General features: G+C 34.7%; 1 protein-coding gene across 4 annotated transcripts in view; it reads left to right on the top strand.

The window, feature by feature from the left end:
- The first annotated feature begins 3,030 nt into the window (after positions 1-3,030).
- The window catches only part of LOC123308714 (ankyrin repeat and IBR domain-containing protein 1-like), a 31,011-nt gene continuing 18,666 nt past the window's right edge, over positions 3,031-15,375 (top strand). Inside the window, exons 1-3 of one of the 4 annotated variants that reach the window (XM_044891490.1) lie at positions 3,031-3,158; positions 11,396-11,691; positions 14,488-14,714. In XM_044891490.1, the coding sequence (XP_044747425.1) occupies positions 11,523-11,691; positions 14,488-14,714 (396 nt within the window). In that variant the 5' untranslated portion in view covers positions 3,031-3,158; positions 11,396-11,522. Of the gene's footprint in view, positions 3,159-7,313; positions 7,438-10,460; positions 10,518-10,751; positions 10,802-11,395; positions 11,692-14,487; positions 14,715-15,375 lie in introns of those variants that run through there. The other 3 variants (XM_044891488.1, XM_044891491.1, XM_044891492.1) reach the window with 3 other exon arrangements.

The raw sequence follows: 15,375 nt of genomic DNA, 5'->3' as shown, positions 1-15,375 counted from the left end.
AATTTAGAATATTCGATTATTTGTTTATTTACTGTAGGTACATAACGATGAGCGTTTCATAGAAAACAACGTAAAAACGATTAATCAAAACTTAGAAGACATGGGTACTGCAAAATGATCAAATTCCAATCCTCATTTAATGGGAGAAGACAGAACCCAGCACCTCTAACTGGCGGATAATTTTCCGGATCCAAAGTCCAAAATGTCAACTAAACTATGTTTTTCAGAGAATATTAAATCTTTAAATGCCCCATACATGATTTCTCTTCGTGCATTTTATCGATTGAAGTTTCAAAGGAGAAAAAGTCGTCTCTTTTCCTCTTCCAGGAATCGATACCTGGGACTAAAATATCATCATGTGTCCATTAATAAAGGCTGTAATTGAATTTCATTGTTTCCTTTCCCGTTAACTGGACCGTCGACAATTATTTCTGACAGATCGAACTGGTAGGCGATGAACTTCAGGAGTGTTCGAGGAATGGCACTATGCTTTACAGTTGGCGAATACAGAGATATGGAACTGTCAATGAAAAAGTTGCAAAAGCTTGGTATAGAAAACTTAATTAAATCTATTTTTAGAAATGTAGCATTCATCACGTCATCCCTTCAGTTTCCAATGTTACCATTCAAATATGAATCGACGAATTCACCTTTCATGCGAAACTTCTTCAAATGATGATTTACTACTCTACTAACTTAAAATGTGAATGCGTAAAACCTCAATTTTCCACTTACTGAGATTCTGCCTAACTTTAGCGAGTTCAATCAGAAAACGAATAGAGCTAGAATTTAACTAAAGCGCACATTTTTAAAAGGTATAACCACCTTAAAAGCACATAAAAGGCTGTTTGTCCTTCATGTCGAATATGTGCTTATATGGCGGATCTTTCTACAAGGCAAATTTATCAGTCACTCCGTTCCTGAATGAATTGCAGGTTTACTTATAGAAGGTGAGCAGGACATAACGTACAAAATTCATATCATCGGTGTTTACTACTTTGTAGAAAAATGGTTACAAACCCTAACTATGTAGCTTTTCCCGAACAGGATAAACGTTTTGTTTGTACGACTGTTTCGAAGTCGTTCACCAAAATCTTACAGTGAGTTCTTGCTAAACTACAACTTGGCTGATAATGGTGATTTTTGCTCCTCGCCGGCCAGCTCCAAGAACAACTATTCCACTACGGTCAATACGGTATATCTCATATACCACAACGATCATCAATAGGATCTCTAGGTAGGTGATGGTAAAGAATTTACCATTTACCTGTACGAAATTTAAACGTCTGAAAAGTTTTTGTGATACCCAACTACTGAAAACACTATCCGTTACTGGTTGATTCCCATCCAGCATATCTCCTGGGGTGGTGTTGATAAATTCTATACTTATCCAAATTGGAAATAGAAAAGAATTTTGAAATTAGTTTTGATAAGCCTTACAGATATCTAACTGATGATCTCTTCAGGATATCAGGTGTTGTGAGACAGCTATTTTTTTTTGCTTTGACCTTTCAAAAGAGGTGAAACTTCAGATTCCCACACTTCGAAAAAACATCCGGTAACAAGTATATTTGTTACGGCGCCGATGATGCATCGAGCTCGCGGTCAGAAATCACATGTATGTTTTTTTGGCTCCCCGTGTGTATAATTGCGTTCCAGGGAGTTGCCGTGTACGAGGAAATTTCAAAAGAAAAAGATGAAGACGTGGATTTCGGGTCCGATACTATATGGCGAGCACAATGATGCTCCTCAAAGCGTCATTCATAATTCATCTCAATGGACAAATTTATTTCTGGTTCATCCTTTCTGTTGGCCTGTATAACTAGGAGTTTTTTTTTTCGTTTACCACAAATTTATAAATATTGTGGAATATCATCTTTTCTTGAACAGTTTTTTTTATTTTGAGAAATAGCCTTCGAGAATAGTAGGGGTAGTCCGGGAGTCATCGAATATTTCAATTCAAATTTCGCACTACCGGTATCGTAAATAGCTTGCGATATACTCGTAACCTAACCCTAACACAACCTAACCCAACCTAACTCTATAATCTTTACTCGTAGCAAGGCACCACTAGTGGCGGCTCCATTTTGGCCGCCATCTCAACAGTTCTCGAGTGAGAGGGTTGAACGTGATTTTGTTATTAGGAAGTAAGAAATTGAATAATTATTGTTTGTCACACTGTCGGAAAAAATTACTAGGTGCGTGGTGTAATTTAGTTTTATTGCTTTCATTGATTAATATTGTTTTACAAATAATGAGCCTCTCAATAATAGTTGTAAAAGTTTCAAGGAAACATCTGTTGAATAGACTAAAAGGAGTGCGATAGACTTGACTCATGCTATGGTCGGGAACATAATCAGTGGGCCAAGTTTCCCGCACTGAGCTTAGATAAAAGTTTGCTTCAAAAAAAGAGAATTTTTAATAATAGAAATAAATATAAAAAAATATACAAAGATTCAGAAGAGTAAAAAACATCTCGGAAATAAGGGAGAGTGACTCTGAAATAGAAAATTTGAATTTCATACTCTGATACATCTGTGAGTATTTTATTTACTTTTTATTCGTCTGTACAATTGCTTAGTGCCAATTTCATATCTATTTATTACCTACTCTTTTTCAGAGCCTTCGAAGAAGGTTTTAAATAAACCGGAACGTAGGCAAATTATTAAATTGGTTTCGTTTCATTGGACCTGGAACCTATCAACTCTTCTCTCTTTTTGTTATTATAAACTATATTGAGATTAACTCAAATTCTGCAAATTCGTGTTCAGAAATAACATTATTTGTAAAGTATATCAATTCCCAACTTTGGTCATCAGAAGGATTGCAATTTCTCAACGTTTGCCAAACTAATTATAAAGATGCAGACACTAATTGAACGTCGTCTTCAAAATGCCGTTCTATTTCCGAAACGCATCCTGTACAAACCCGACAAATTCATTAGGATCGTGTCTGGAAGAACGTAGACTTGCTAAACAAAACCAAATCGAAAATAGCGCGCCTCGGCGCCTTCTTCGCGACGCACGCGCGTCGCCATCGATTCGGCGTCGTGACGGCGAGGTTCCAGCTCCAGACTACACCGAAAATGTCACTCAATTATCATGGAAATCACACAAATGTGAGGGAAAATGTCAGATAGTACGATGTTAGTTGTAAATGTAAGTAATTCCTGGTTTCCAGTATGTATGTGTTTGTGTCCGGTCTTGCAACTTCCATATTTTTCACCGAGTGCTTTGAGAATATGGAACGATTTCAGGTATGTGTTTCATGTTTTTTGATTGGAGCAAGGGCGGTTCTTTTTTGAAAATTTTATTTTCTAATATTTCTTCGATGTCAACAGAGAGCGAAAAGTCCTAAAAGTGTGGATTATTTGGATGTGAGGGAGTTAGCTACAAATGTTCTTCCCCTTCCTGTTGCATCTAGCTGACAATAACAGATCTCCATTGATGAAATCTCATGTTTTTACAACTATCCTCAAAACGTATTTTCATGAATGATCACTTCTGGCATTGTGATTATTAGAATTATTACCTCATTAGATTGAGAATATCTACCGAAATTATCATAAGATAATTCTGAAATTACCTGGCAATGTACAATTTAACGTTTTCTGGAGGGGATGTTAATTTGTTTAAATCTTCATTAATGTCCTTCGAATAGGTTGATTTCCTTCTTAGATTGAATATCATTTTCATATTGAGAATTAGAAAAATATTGTGTAAATTTGCATTCAACTTGGTATTCTTACAGATAACTCCATGTTCTTATAAATTCATTGGTATATCTCAACTCTTTCATTGAGTCAGTCGTATATTCGTTTCCTCAAAATCCTTTCGGATCCCTCAAAGTGAATTCGGAAAGGGACTTAGTTTGACCACTCAATGCTCAGCAACAAAAAGTCTAACCGTTTTGAGCACAAAAAGTTAGGGTTGCCATTGAAAAAAACTCAACCACCCACCATCCCTCTTAGAGAATACATGACGAAACCTTCAATTGTACATCAAATGTTGCGTAATTTGCAATAAAATTGACATGTTCGAGCGTTTTTCTTCAAAAAAGTAAATTATGTATCTATATGAATTTTGTGCGGTAGTTTTTACCCACTCAAATTCAATTCGTATCAAAATTGTACAGTCATTATCGGCATAGAATAAATTTATATAACTTCAGTATATGAATAGTATTCATACTACCTACTACCAACTATAACCATTGAGTATATACAAGGTGATTCAATGGTAAATGGACTAAGGTTAAATAAAGGACACTAAGGAGAGTCAGAATGACATTTAAAGGGTCTATTTCTGTTTATATGATCAAGATACATAGTGTTTTACCGATTTCGCCAAATTCTTCAATTACCCATAACTTTGGAATCACCCTTCGAACTTGTACAAATATTTCAACAGTAGATGTTATTTTTAGTGCTATCTCACAAAAGATTTTATCAAATGGAATGAATCTTGGATAATATTTTTTCATTTGTTTGATGACAACATCCTACCACAAAAATAAACGGAGATAATGACCAAAGTTGAAATCAGCCAAATTTAAATTTTGGCGTTGATTGAAGTATACTTCAATCAACGATTTTGGCCTATAACTCAAAAACAAAAGAAGATTTTCATCTATCTCGTTGGGTACAAAAAGTTGTAGTACAACCAATTTTGACCACCCTTTTCCTACACCATATTATCCACAAACAATTCTTATACAGGCTTCTGCAATAGTGCTATAGGCTTCCATAGCTGCCAAACCAGACGTTTTACGAATTTAGTTGAGAAGCATTCTTTTTGTACATTTTATTCTGTATCTCAGGAAATTAATTTCTGATATACAGGCTGTTCCCAAATGGAATTATTCAACAAATTTGTGATTTTTCACATGGAACCTCCCTTATATTATTATGTATCAAATGGGTTGTACCGTTCATAAATTATGCGGAGCATAATGAATAAATAAATAAATATTTTTGCATATTTTCAATGCTCGTCAATACCTCTACCATGATGCAAAAAATTTGGGATATTTTTCCAACGGTACATATTACAGAGTTTTATCGGCATCCAAAAAAATTATTATTCATGAAATGGATTAACACGATTTTTCCTTGTCTTTTTCAACGCCTGTTTGTTTTCGTATCCAATATTTAAATAAAATTTTCCGTTCTGATTTTATTTTTCGTGCCTGCTGGACGCAGGAGTGAAAATAGCCCCTTGGTTACTTCTGAAAAAATGTAAGGTTTTAAACTGTGTACATCATCATGGAAAAAAATACAAGGTGTTACCTTTGAAAAAATCGAGAAAAAACAATTTGAAATTCTTCATATTTGGACATTGATAACGGACAGCCTGTATAGGAGAGGTTGATAATTTAGGAACGATGACTAGGCAAATTCTTAAGTTAAATGAAATCCCTAGTGAAATCCTGATCAAATTCATGTTTCTATCGCTTCTGGAAATCTGTAAAGGGGTTTTTCCGAATTACTGTTTCGTCGACATTTTGCAGTTTTTTCTGAATAAGATCCGTACAGTTGGTAAATATCCCTAATATTTTGCATCACGGTAGAGCAAAAATATAAGGGATGTTCCATTTAAAAAATCACTCATTTGTTGAATAATTTTATTTGGAAACACCCTGTATATCAGAAAATAATTTCCTGAGATACAAAATTGAAAGTACAGAGGGAATGCTTCTCAACTAAATTCCTAAAACGTCTGGTTTGGCAGCTATGGAAGCCTAACGCACTATTGCAGGACCCTGTATAGTTCAAATTTCTTTGGGTCGTGTGTTTGAATTCATCAAGTACCTAGAGTTTGTGCATATAAAATATTTATATGATTATATTTCGAAGATCAATCGATAAATTTATGGAATTCATATAAAATTGATCATAATCCTTAACTTAAAAACTTTTTCAAAAACTATATCAAAAATTTGATGGAGAACTAGTAAGGCCAAATAAATTTCAACTATTCAAAACTACTGGTCGACAAGTTTTGTTCACCTAAGATATACTCTTGAAAGACGAACATAGGGTGTTTCCTAATTGAATGTCAATATTTACGGGGGTGATTTTTGGGCCCATTTTAAGAAAAAAACTGTATATGAACATATGTCTTAAACGTCTTACCTTTTGAGATACAGGGTGGTATTATTTAGACAGTCAGTGGCACGCCACTAACATGAGCAAATTTGATCTCTTGAATTTTTTTTGTCTGACTCATGGGTTTCACCTAAAAAATAAAATTTACGTATGTCTCTGCATGGTGATATTGTCATATGCATGTATTAAGGATATTGTTATGATCATGCAGAGAAACGGTTTTTATTTTTTTAAGCGAAAACCGTGAATCGGATTAAAAAAAGTCAGGTGATCAATTTTGAAAATAAATGATTGGGAATTTCAAAAATAATTTTTATTTCATTAAAAATCTGTGGCGTACCATCTATATCTGCCAAAATAGGAAGGTCAAATCACGTACGAACGCTACTGGTGGAAATTAAGAAAAAAGTGATACATTAAAAAATGCCTCTTGATTCATAGTATACATGTATGACAAATTTCATTGAAATATTTGAAGTGGTATTGTAGATATTGATAATAAATTATTCATTTTTGAAAACTTTACCACCCTGTATCTCAAAAGATAAGACGTTTAGAACATATGTTCATATCAAGTTTTTTTTTCTTGAAATGGGCCCAAAAATCAACCCCATAAATATTGACATTCAATTAGAAAACACCCTGTATATTTATTTTATTTAAAGGGAATTACTCGAAAACGGTAATTTGTTGGATGATATTATATCTATTCACCTCTTTTGAGAACAGTTTTGATACTGATAATTTGAAAAATCTGGTAATAAGGGCAGAAAATTATATCCCTCCCCTTTATAACTACCCTTAGAAAATCCGAAGAATTGAAACAGTACAAGCAAATAATGTGTCTTGAAATCCTCAAATGATACTCAATTTTTTGGATATATAACAGTACTTTTTTAGAAATCATTCAGGACGAACCGATGCTCATTAGGCTTTTTCCGATGGTTGTAGGTCCCTTAATGAGCGGTTTCGGCCATGAGTTCATAAAACAGACACCCACTATTATTCAATCCCTAGAAATATTGATTGACATTTTCGATTCACCTTGTACCTAGTTAAAAGAACAATTTTCAATCTATCTCCCTGTATACTCGTGCTTGGATTCAATGCAAAATAATGTTAACATCACTTCGCTGACCTTGCATCGCGTACAAACAGTGCTCAGATAGAGGTAGATTTTTATTATCGGCGAAATATGGTATATGTATGCGCTTTATCCTACTTACGTAGTTGGAGTTCAATTGGAAGCAAATTTAAACGATGTCGAATTCATTAATTCAATGTAGTTTCCATATATAGTTACAGTACGTTTCAGAGATACCGTTTAAAATGTGAGTATCACTAACCATTTTTTACTGAGCGAGCTTTATGGTGTCAGTTATGCCGTTACAATTAACATGCTTTTAGCACATCACATTTTTACAATGCGAAAATATATGAACATCCCAATAACATTACCACCACTCACTTCTTAAAAAAATATCCTGGCATATTTCAGAATCGCAAAAATCTTAAGCACTAACTTAATACTTTCATGAAATTATGCGAGAATTACACTCAAGAAAAGAATATCAAAGCTTCAGAATTGCATAGCGTTCTTGACTACGAATTTTTTAAATGTACGTTTTTTTCTCCCAAAAATATTCTGAGAACTCACAAATCAATTTTATTCTATACTGGCTGCTATATTTTATGCTCTGTTGACCCAATATGATCCATATACTGCTATAGTGCTATATTGAGTGCCTACATAGTACATACATAGTTGAACATCATAGTGGGCTTCAATTGTGAAATTCTATGATATTCAGTTCAAAACTCTTTAGTGGGTACCAACACATTTTAATTCAAATCGAAGCAAACTGCGATGTTACAAGCATATATAAAACCCTGTTTAAGTTATAAAGGGCTCTCCCACATGAAAATTCAATTTGGAAATATATTTTTATATAATTGGTATAGAATAAATTTATATAGCGTCATCATAACACTCGGCCGATTTGCCTCACAAAACATAATGAAATGAATATCATGAATACCGAAAAGACTACACTTCGCTATCGATAAATTGAATCGGCTTACCCATTGAACTGTGAAAACTTTTAGAGTTCACTGTATGGAGGGCAGAAAGAAGAAGAACAAACTAGGCTTATGAAAAGTGTCCAGCGAGAACTTGATAAAGGCCAGATGGAGCTGTGAGGCAATAAAATCTAAATTTGTAGAATTAGGACCCAAAGGAGGAAATTGCAATTACATTAAGTTCATTAATTTTCAATCTGTCATATATCGCAGTCATTGGAGGTGTAGATAATGAAAAGGAAAATTTTCGCATCTGCTCCAAGTTATCTTTAACTAGCTGACCCGGCAAACCTAGTTTTGCCATTTAAATTATTTCTAGGGTAGATAATAATAACTAACTCATCGTGATTGCTCGATTGGTCGTAAGAAAAAGGAATGCCTTTTTTCTGTTCCGTACAATTTTTTTTGGGAATATTTTGTTATATAAACCTTGCCCTAACAATAGTAAACAAAACAAAAAAAGAATTGTCCAATTTGGTGCGATCGTTTGAACAATAAAGCATTTTGAATTTAACCATAGATCCTCTTTTATTAATATATTATAGATGAGTAAAAGCTACATAAGTTTCGTACCCTTCATAATTGGGGTCACATTCAGACATCTGCCGTTAAAAATAAAAAATGTACGACAGCAACAGAAAAATGTACAAAAATAAAGGACCATCGTTGGTATGAAAAATAAATAGTGAAAAGATATGAAAACAATAATAGTAAAATTGTAAAAATGTTAAGTTAAAAATTATTTTCAGGGCACACAAGATGAATTGAGAGGTTTTCTCGATTTGTTGAACAGTGTTCACCCTTCCATCAAATTTACGTACGAATTGGAGATGACAGCTTGCATTTTTGGATCTGACTGATTATTGAGAGAGATAACTGCAGTTTAAATTTTGATATTTTCCGGAAGCCAACAACTACTGACTCCATAATACCTTTCACATCTAACCACCCCTACAGTCAAAATTTTTCCGCATTTCATTCCATGTTTCACAGATTGTTCAACATTTCTCTTAGTTCCACCAACTTTCAAAAAGAATTGGCAGCAGACCCACAATAGAACCAATATACCATAAACACATCACTTGACTATTGAACAAGTCGCTCACTGATGAAATTCAACAAAAGAACTAGAGGAGCATAAGGTTTTTTGATCAGCTATCAAAAAGCATAACAGCCAAACAGAAAACAGTCAGAGGGTTAATACCCTGGCTAAACATCTGATCAACACAGAAAAAACACCCATCACACAAAAGTCTAGTGTCTTTTTTGCTTCGAATCCCAATGAAATACAGTTATTTAGGTCAAAGCGTGGAAGGAGAATAGAAACAAGGGTTGTTGAACATGTGAAACAAATATAAAAAACAAAGATAAAGAGATCGTCAACACCCCATCACAGTTCGCCAACCACATCTTAGAGTCAGACCCAATTTCGACCCAAGAACACCCAAGAGTGTTACATGTTTGTGAGAAGGGTCTTCAATTAGATCTTCTGGAGATCTTGGAGATCAATAGAGCGTTGAAAAATCAAAAGTTCAGCTGCGTCAATGAACAGACTTACTTTGACTGTTTGCCTTTTTTCAATTCAATACAAGGTGCCTAGATTTTAAGAGGAGTTTATACCACGGGACTTTCTCTCCATCCGTATAAGACGTAAAGGGGGAGAGACTACCAGAATATGGGGTGTAGCCGGAACACTTGAACGATAAGTAAAAGTTACGGATATTACAATAGTTTCCACTTTCATCAAAAAGATGGCAACACTTAACGAACGTCTTTTTTCAATTTCACCAGGATACGAATTGTAGCCAATGGCAAGACTTTTCGAGAAATTTCTTCATGTGGAAATTCATAGAAGAGATAATTGCACCTCGGAAAGTTAATAACACAAATGAATATTTGTTCTTCAATGAAAAAAATTTTTTTTCCGATTAACGAACAAAAAATTTTCTGACTTTCCGAGGTGATGAACTGATTGAATTGAATAATGATGAAAACCCCATATAAATTAGTGGTCTCTGACGTAAGATATTCTTTTACTCTTTTTGAACTGACCACTATAACGGTTTAGACCCCTCTTAATGTATTTTAATTGTATATACATAATTGTAATTCTGAACAATATTGAGGTTGCAACGGAACGACATCTGAATTTGCTTTCTTGGACTTCATGTGTTTTCGCATATTCCTCCTTTTTTGAACATGTGATTATATGTAGGTTTCCTTGTTATTTTACGTGTACAACATAGATGTCGTTAATGATGTGGTTTTCCCAATGATTTCATTTTATCTTATTCATGTTTGATTACCTTGTTGACATCTAACAACTGCTTCGGTAGGTTATAGTTTAATTTTAGATCTTTTCATTTGTTTGATGCATTTTGTAGATTTTTGAACACATGATGATGGCAAGTTAGCTTGCCGAAATGCATAGTGTATGTTAACGGAAATAGATTTTACAAAAGTGGAGTAGAACCTGATTTATTTATATCATATATATTGAAACTCCACCGATGGACTATTATCAGAATTTAATTGAACTAAAACCATTATCCTGATTCACAATTTTCTGGCAGATAATGAAAGGGCAAAGACACGTTTCGCTAGGTGATATACAAGGTGAGCCTTCAACTCATACAAATATTTCAACAGAAAATTTTTGAGGTCAAAAGAATCACTTTTTTCCAATACCATTATTCATTTTAAGTTTTCATAATAAGCTGTGCTACCCCTGAAAAAACAAAATTACCTTCAGAATAATAAGCTAAATCTGTGACACTACACATCTGTGAATCTTTCAAGCAGAGTTGTACCCAATTTTTCAAATTTCGCAGATACTTTTAAACCATCAAATCACTCGAAAACTGCGTATTATACGAGAAGTATGAAGAATACTTTTATTTTACAAATCGTTCAAATATTCATTAGTTAGCGTCCAACTTAGTTCCAAGAGTTGGGTTGGGTTGACCTCAAGAATCTACTGTTCAAATATTTGTACCAGTCAAAGACTCACTCTGTATAATTACATAGGAAGGAAGTCTAAATATATCACTATTTCTATCAACATCTGTTGTACATAAGACAAAACATCCCAGACTTTGCTGTAATCTGGCTCATTGAACTTTTTCCAGTCTCTAGATGAAATTTTTCACATTTTCTTAATAAAAGAAAACATGTCACTATTCAATTTTCACTATTATAATATTTTTTCAGTCGAACAATTGGATGTTTCTGTTCAGAAGCAGCGTTTCATGACGAAAAAGCCAATTGTCCCTCCTTACATATTGCCTCGGCACGCTCGGGATCAGTCCCACCTGAATTTGTGGTCGCCGCCTGAAGGATGGGGAGTACTTCTTCCAAGTTCAAGAAATACCTTCAGCATGGGGACGAATACGCGGCCATGCAGCTCTACCAGAGTTCCTTGGAACTCAGGAAGAACATCGATCCCAATTTAAGCTACGGCGAGAACCACAACCACAACACTGCTTTACATTATGCTGCCAAACATGGTGAGTTAATTTATGGCTCAAATCTAATCGAATTTTACTCCAATACTCCACCAGAAGATTAGCATTGATATAGGTGTCCTTGAAAAGTATCGTTTACGACTTCGGTTAACAGAGTACACTTTCTGGTAGTTCTTTGTTCTTGGCAGTTTGAGTAAAATACAGAAATCCAAATCAATATCAACTTACTATAGTGGGTATTCACAAAAGGTGAGATTTTCCAGAAGAAGTTAGTACTGGTTTAAATAAACCAGTTCAGTAAAAATTACTGAACAAAACTTTCAAAATGCGGTTATAGAATAGTTGGGGAGCCGACGATGCTAAATCGCGATTTACTCGAGCGTCGTGGAGACGTAGTGGATTTTGAAGATTAGATGGTAGAAACAAAAAAAGGTTTTATGATGCATGCACTTTCAGCGGTGGGGAAAGCGTCTGCAGGGTCTCAGAGATGTAAAAAAAAGTCAGGTGTACACTCTCGAGCGTATCAGATTAAGATACTGTAAATGCCCAACATGTCTCTGATAATGAATTCATGCTTATCTGACAGTTTGCGAGGTGGGACTGGCCGTACGGAAGAGTTGAAAATGGTTAAAAAAAAAGTTCCAGCGTGTCAGATTTTTGGAGGATATGTTAATTGGACCCAAAGGAAGCCACTTTTCAAGGGACTGACAATTTGGATGTGACGGAAGGTCACAACAGTCCTTTGAAAACGTAAAAAAAAAATCGTTACTTGTACATATTCGAGCGTGTCCAATTTTCATACAGATGGTTCATTTCGGTGTTGTAGACGTGTTGACCCATTAATCTGACACTAATCAGGGGGGGGTTTCTTAATCTGACACTTTGAAGATGATAAAAATGTTTTTTTGTCGAACATTCCCCTGCCTGTACCTCTAATGGTTTTTGTATTCATTATGAAAGTTGTAGATAATAAAATTTTACTTTTAACCGTTCTCGAGGTAGAGGACGAAAAGTGCGAGGAGCTTAGCCACACATGCGAAAGGGCAAGTTCAATGTAAAATCCCAATCTTATCTACATTTGAGATGTTTTTAGACATCTTATCTCCATTCATCCAATTGTCAAAATGACAAGGTATTTCTATGATGACAATTTCGAAATTAGTGACGAAAATTTTAGTGTTGTCTCTGACTGAAGCTTAGAATGTACTTTTTTCTACAAGCGTGCGCGTTCAACCCTTTTCCTGCACGCATTCCAAGTTGCAAAGAGTCACTTTCCCGAAAAATGCGGGAAAAACGCCGGATTAGCAGGGGTTTTTCCCGCACGCAAATATTATAGAGTAAATTAAATTCTATCATGTTTCTATGCACAGAACGTCAACTATGAGAAACTCATAGTAATGACATGCAGAATTACGTCTGTCATTATATATGAATTAATCAAATGAGATATGATCTGTTTCGTGAAATGGATACATTTCTATATTTCAAGCGCTTGTAGAAAAAATATTGTTCCTAACTCTTGCGGAAAGTGTCTTGCCCGCACGAAACTGCCGTTGCTAGAACGATGCGAAGCAGAGTTCGGGTAAGCACTTGATAGGAAAATAACTATTCTCCTACGAGTGAATTTTCATTTTCAGCATGTATCGCTAAACACCTCGCATTAATCGCCATATATCTCAAAAACGTTTGAACGTAAAAAAATTTGCTTCGAACAAAATTTGTAGAAAATGTTATGCTCTACAACTTTTATAATGAATACGAAAAAGATTTGAAGTCCAGGGGAGGAGATAATTCAAAAACTGATTTTTGTGACCTTTATGGCCAATTTTTATTGTTTCGGCTTGCTAAAACTATCAGATTATATTTTTTCCATTATTCTTGAATCATTAGCTTCAGAATAAGAAAAAACGCCACCGCGCTCGAGAATGTACACATTTTTTTTGCAACTTTGGCGCCCTCCCACACATTTTCGACACGCTTAAATTGTCAGATTAAGAGAATGTATACTTTTCAACATTTAATCAACCACATATTTCTTAATTTGACACGCTCGAGTATGTACAATGATCGTCTTTTTACTCTTCTGTCGGACAATTCCCCCAATATACAGGTCTAATTTTTGGTAGAGGTACGAGGTACTCTACAGGGTCCAAGGTATGTCTCCTTATATTGATCTGACACGCTCGAGTAAATCCCGAATTTCCCTCTTCGGCTCCCCAACTAGAAGTCATTGAAAAAAAATTTTTTTTTGAGGATGACATTATTTCGTCTTGAGCATTTCATGTAGACGATTCGTGGTGAAATGACGCCCGTCAACAAAGATAATCATCTTTAAAAGCACCATGCTCAATTCACGAAGCAAAAAAAGTAACTTGGTGAGATGAGCAGCTTTGCCATGATAATTCTGGTATGGGCAAACTCCTTATGCATCTCTTCTTAGTACTATGCTAGGTTTCAGTACAGATCTAGTTGTCGAAGTAGAATAAATTATTTTTCATCCGCATTCTAAAGAATATGACCTAGAAAAAGCTGAAGCTTGAAGATTACCAGACTTCAATTTTCTGGATATTTATCAATTTATCTAGCTTCACTGTGTCATTCAGCATTATCTGAATCATCTCGCTACAACTCCTACTCTATTCAGTAGTGTCCCTCATCAAAGTCGAGAGCGCGACAAAAGTTTTCCGTAACTTCTTCGGGAACATTCGCTATAATCAATTTTATGTTGTCATATTCGTGTCTTGAACAACTGGATCGGACGTGAAAATTATTATATGGAATATAATATGAGAACTGTCCATTATGTGACACACTGTATGATGAAAATGAATATTTCAGGAATGAAGCATCTACTGAGAGCTTTCCTGAACGATTTAGGTGGAAATCCGAACAAGAAGAATGCTATGAATGAAACCGTACTGCACGCGGCCTGCCAATTGAACCAAACCAAAAGTTTCAGCGTTCAAGAACGTAAAGCCAGTTGCGTGCAGTTGCTTCTCTATTGGAAAGGAGTCACGCTTGCAGGAGGCCAAAAAGAGAAAGTCGACCTTGCTGCTCAGGATAAGGTTAGACATACAATCAATGAAATACTTTCCAAAAAGATATCACTCAGATTGTAGTTGAAATGATTCATTTTATGAAGAAAACTCTTCAAATTATTTTGTTTCCTGCATACATTTTGAGTTGATTATTGTTTATTGAAAGAAATGAGGTACAAACAGGTTACACTCAAAAATCATCCACATAAAAATAAAATCATTTGAAATAATATAAGATGTCTACAAAAATGAACAGCCATTTCAAATATCAACTACATAATAAGTAGAAACAAAAAGGAATGTATCATAACCAAAAAATTCTTTCACATTTTCTCTTGAGGAAAGATAATGATTCAATAAAAATATTCAATATTGATAACGTATTTATCGAAGTATTTATATATTCTGGTCACACCTATATATGTTTGTCCTGAAACCTCTCTTATGCAGAAGCCTGTTTCTTGTAGATGATAATGCACAAATATTAATCTCCGGCGAGTCATAGTTCATAATCATCTTGAAAGGAAAAATCAGGTCGGAAATTATCCTTCGTTGTTCTAAAACCTGTAGGTATTTCGTATCTATAATACTGGCCATTTGAAATTTTGGAAAAAGAGAGGAACATGCGCTCCATCGTAAATAGAATGTCGGTTGGTTTTTCTGAGTACATTCTGATACATTCCTTTAT

Source organism: Coccinella septempunctata, chromosome 2, assembly GCF_907165205.1.
Source record: "Coccinella septempunctata chromosome 2, icCocSept1.1, whole genome shotgun sequence".
Classification (NCBI taxonomy): Eukaryota; Metazoa; Arthropoda; class Insecta; order Coleoptera; family Coccinellidae; genus Coccinella; species Coccinella septempunctata.
The sequence above is the reverse complement of the archived record's forward strand: the minus strand, read 5'-3'. Positions and strand labels throughout refer to the sequence as shown.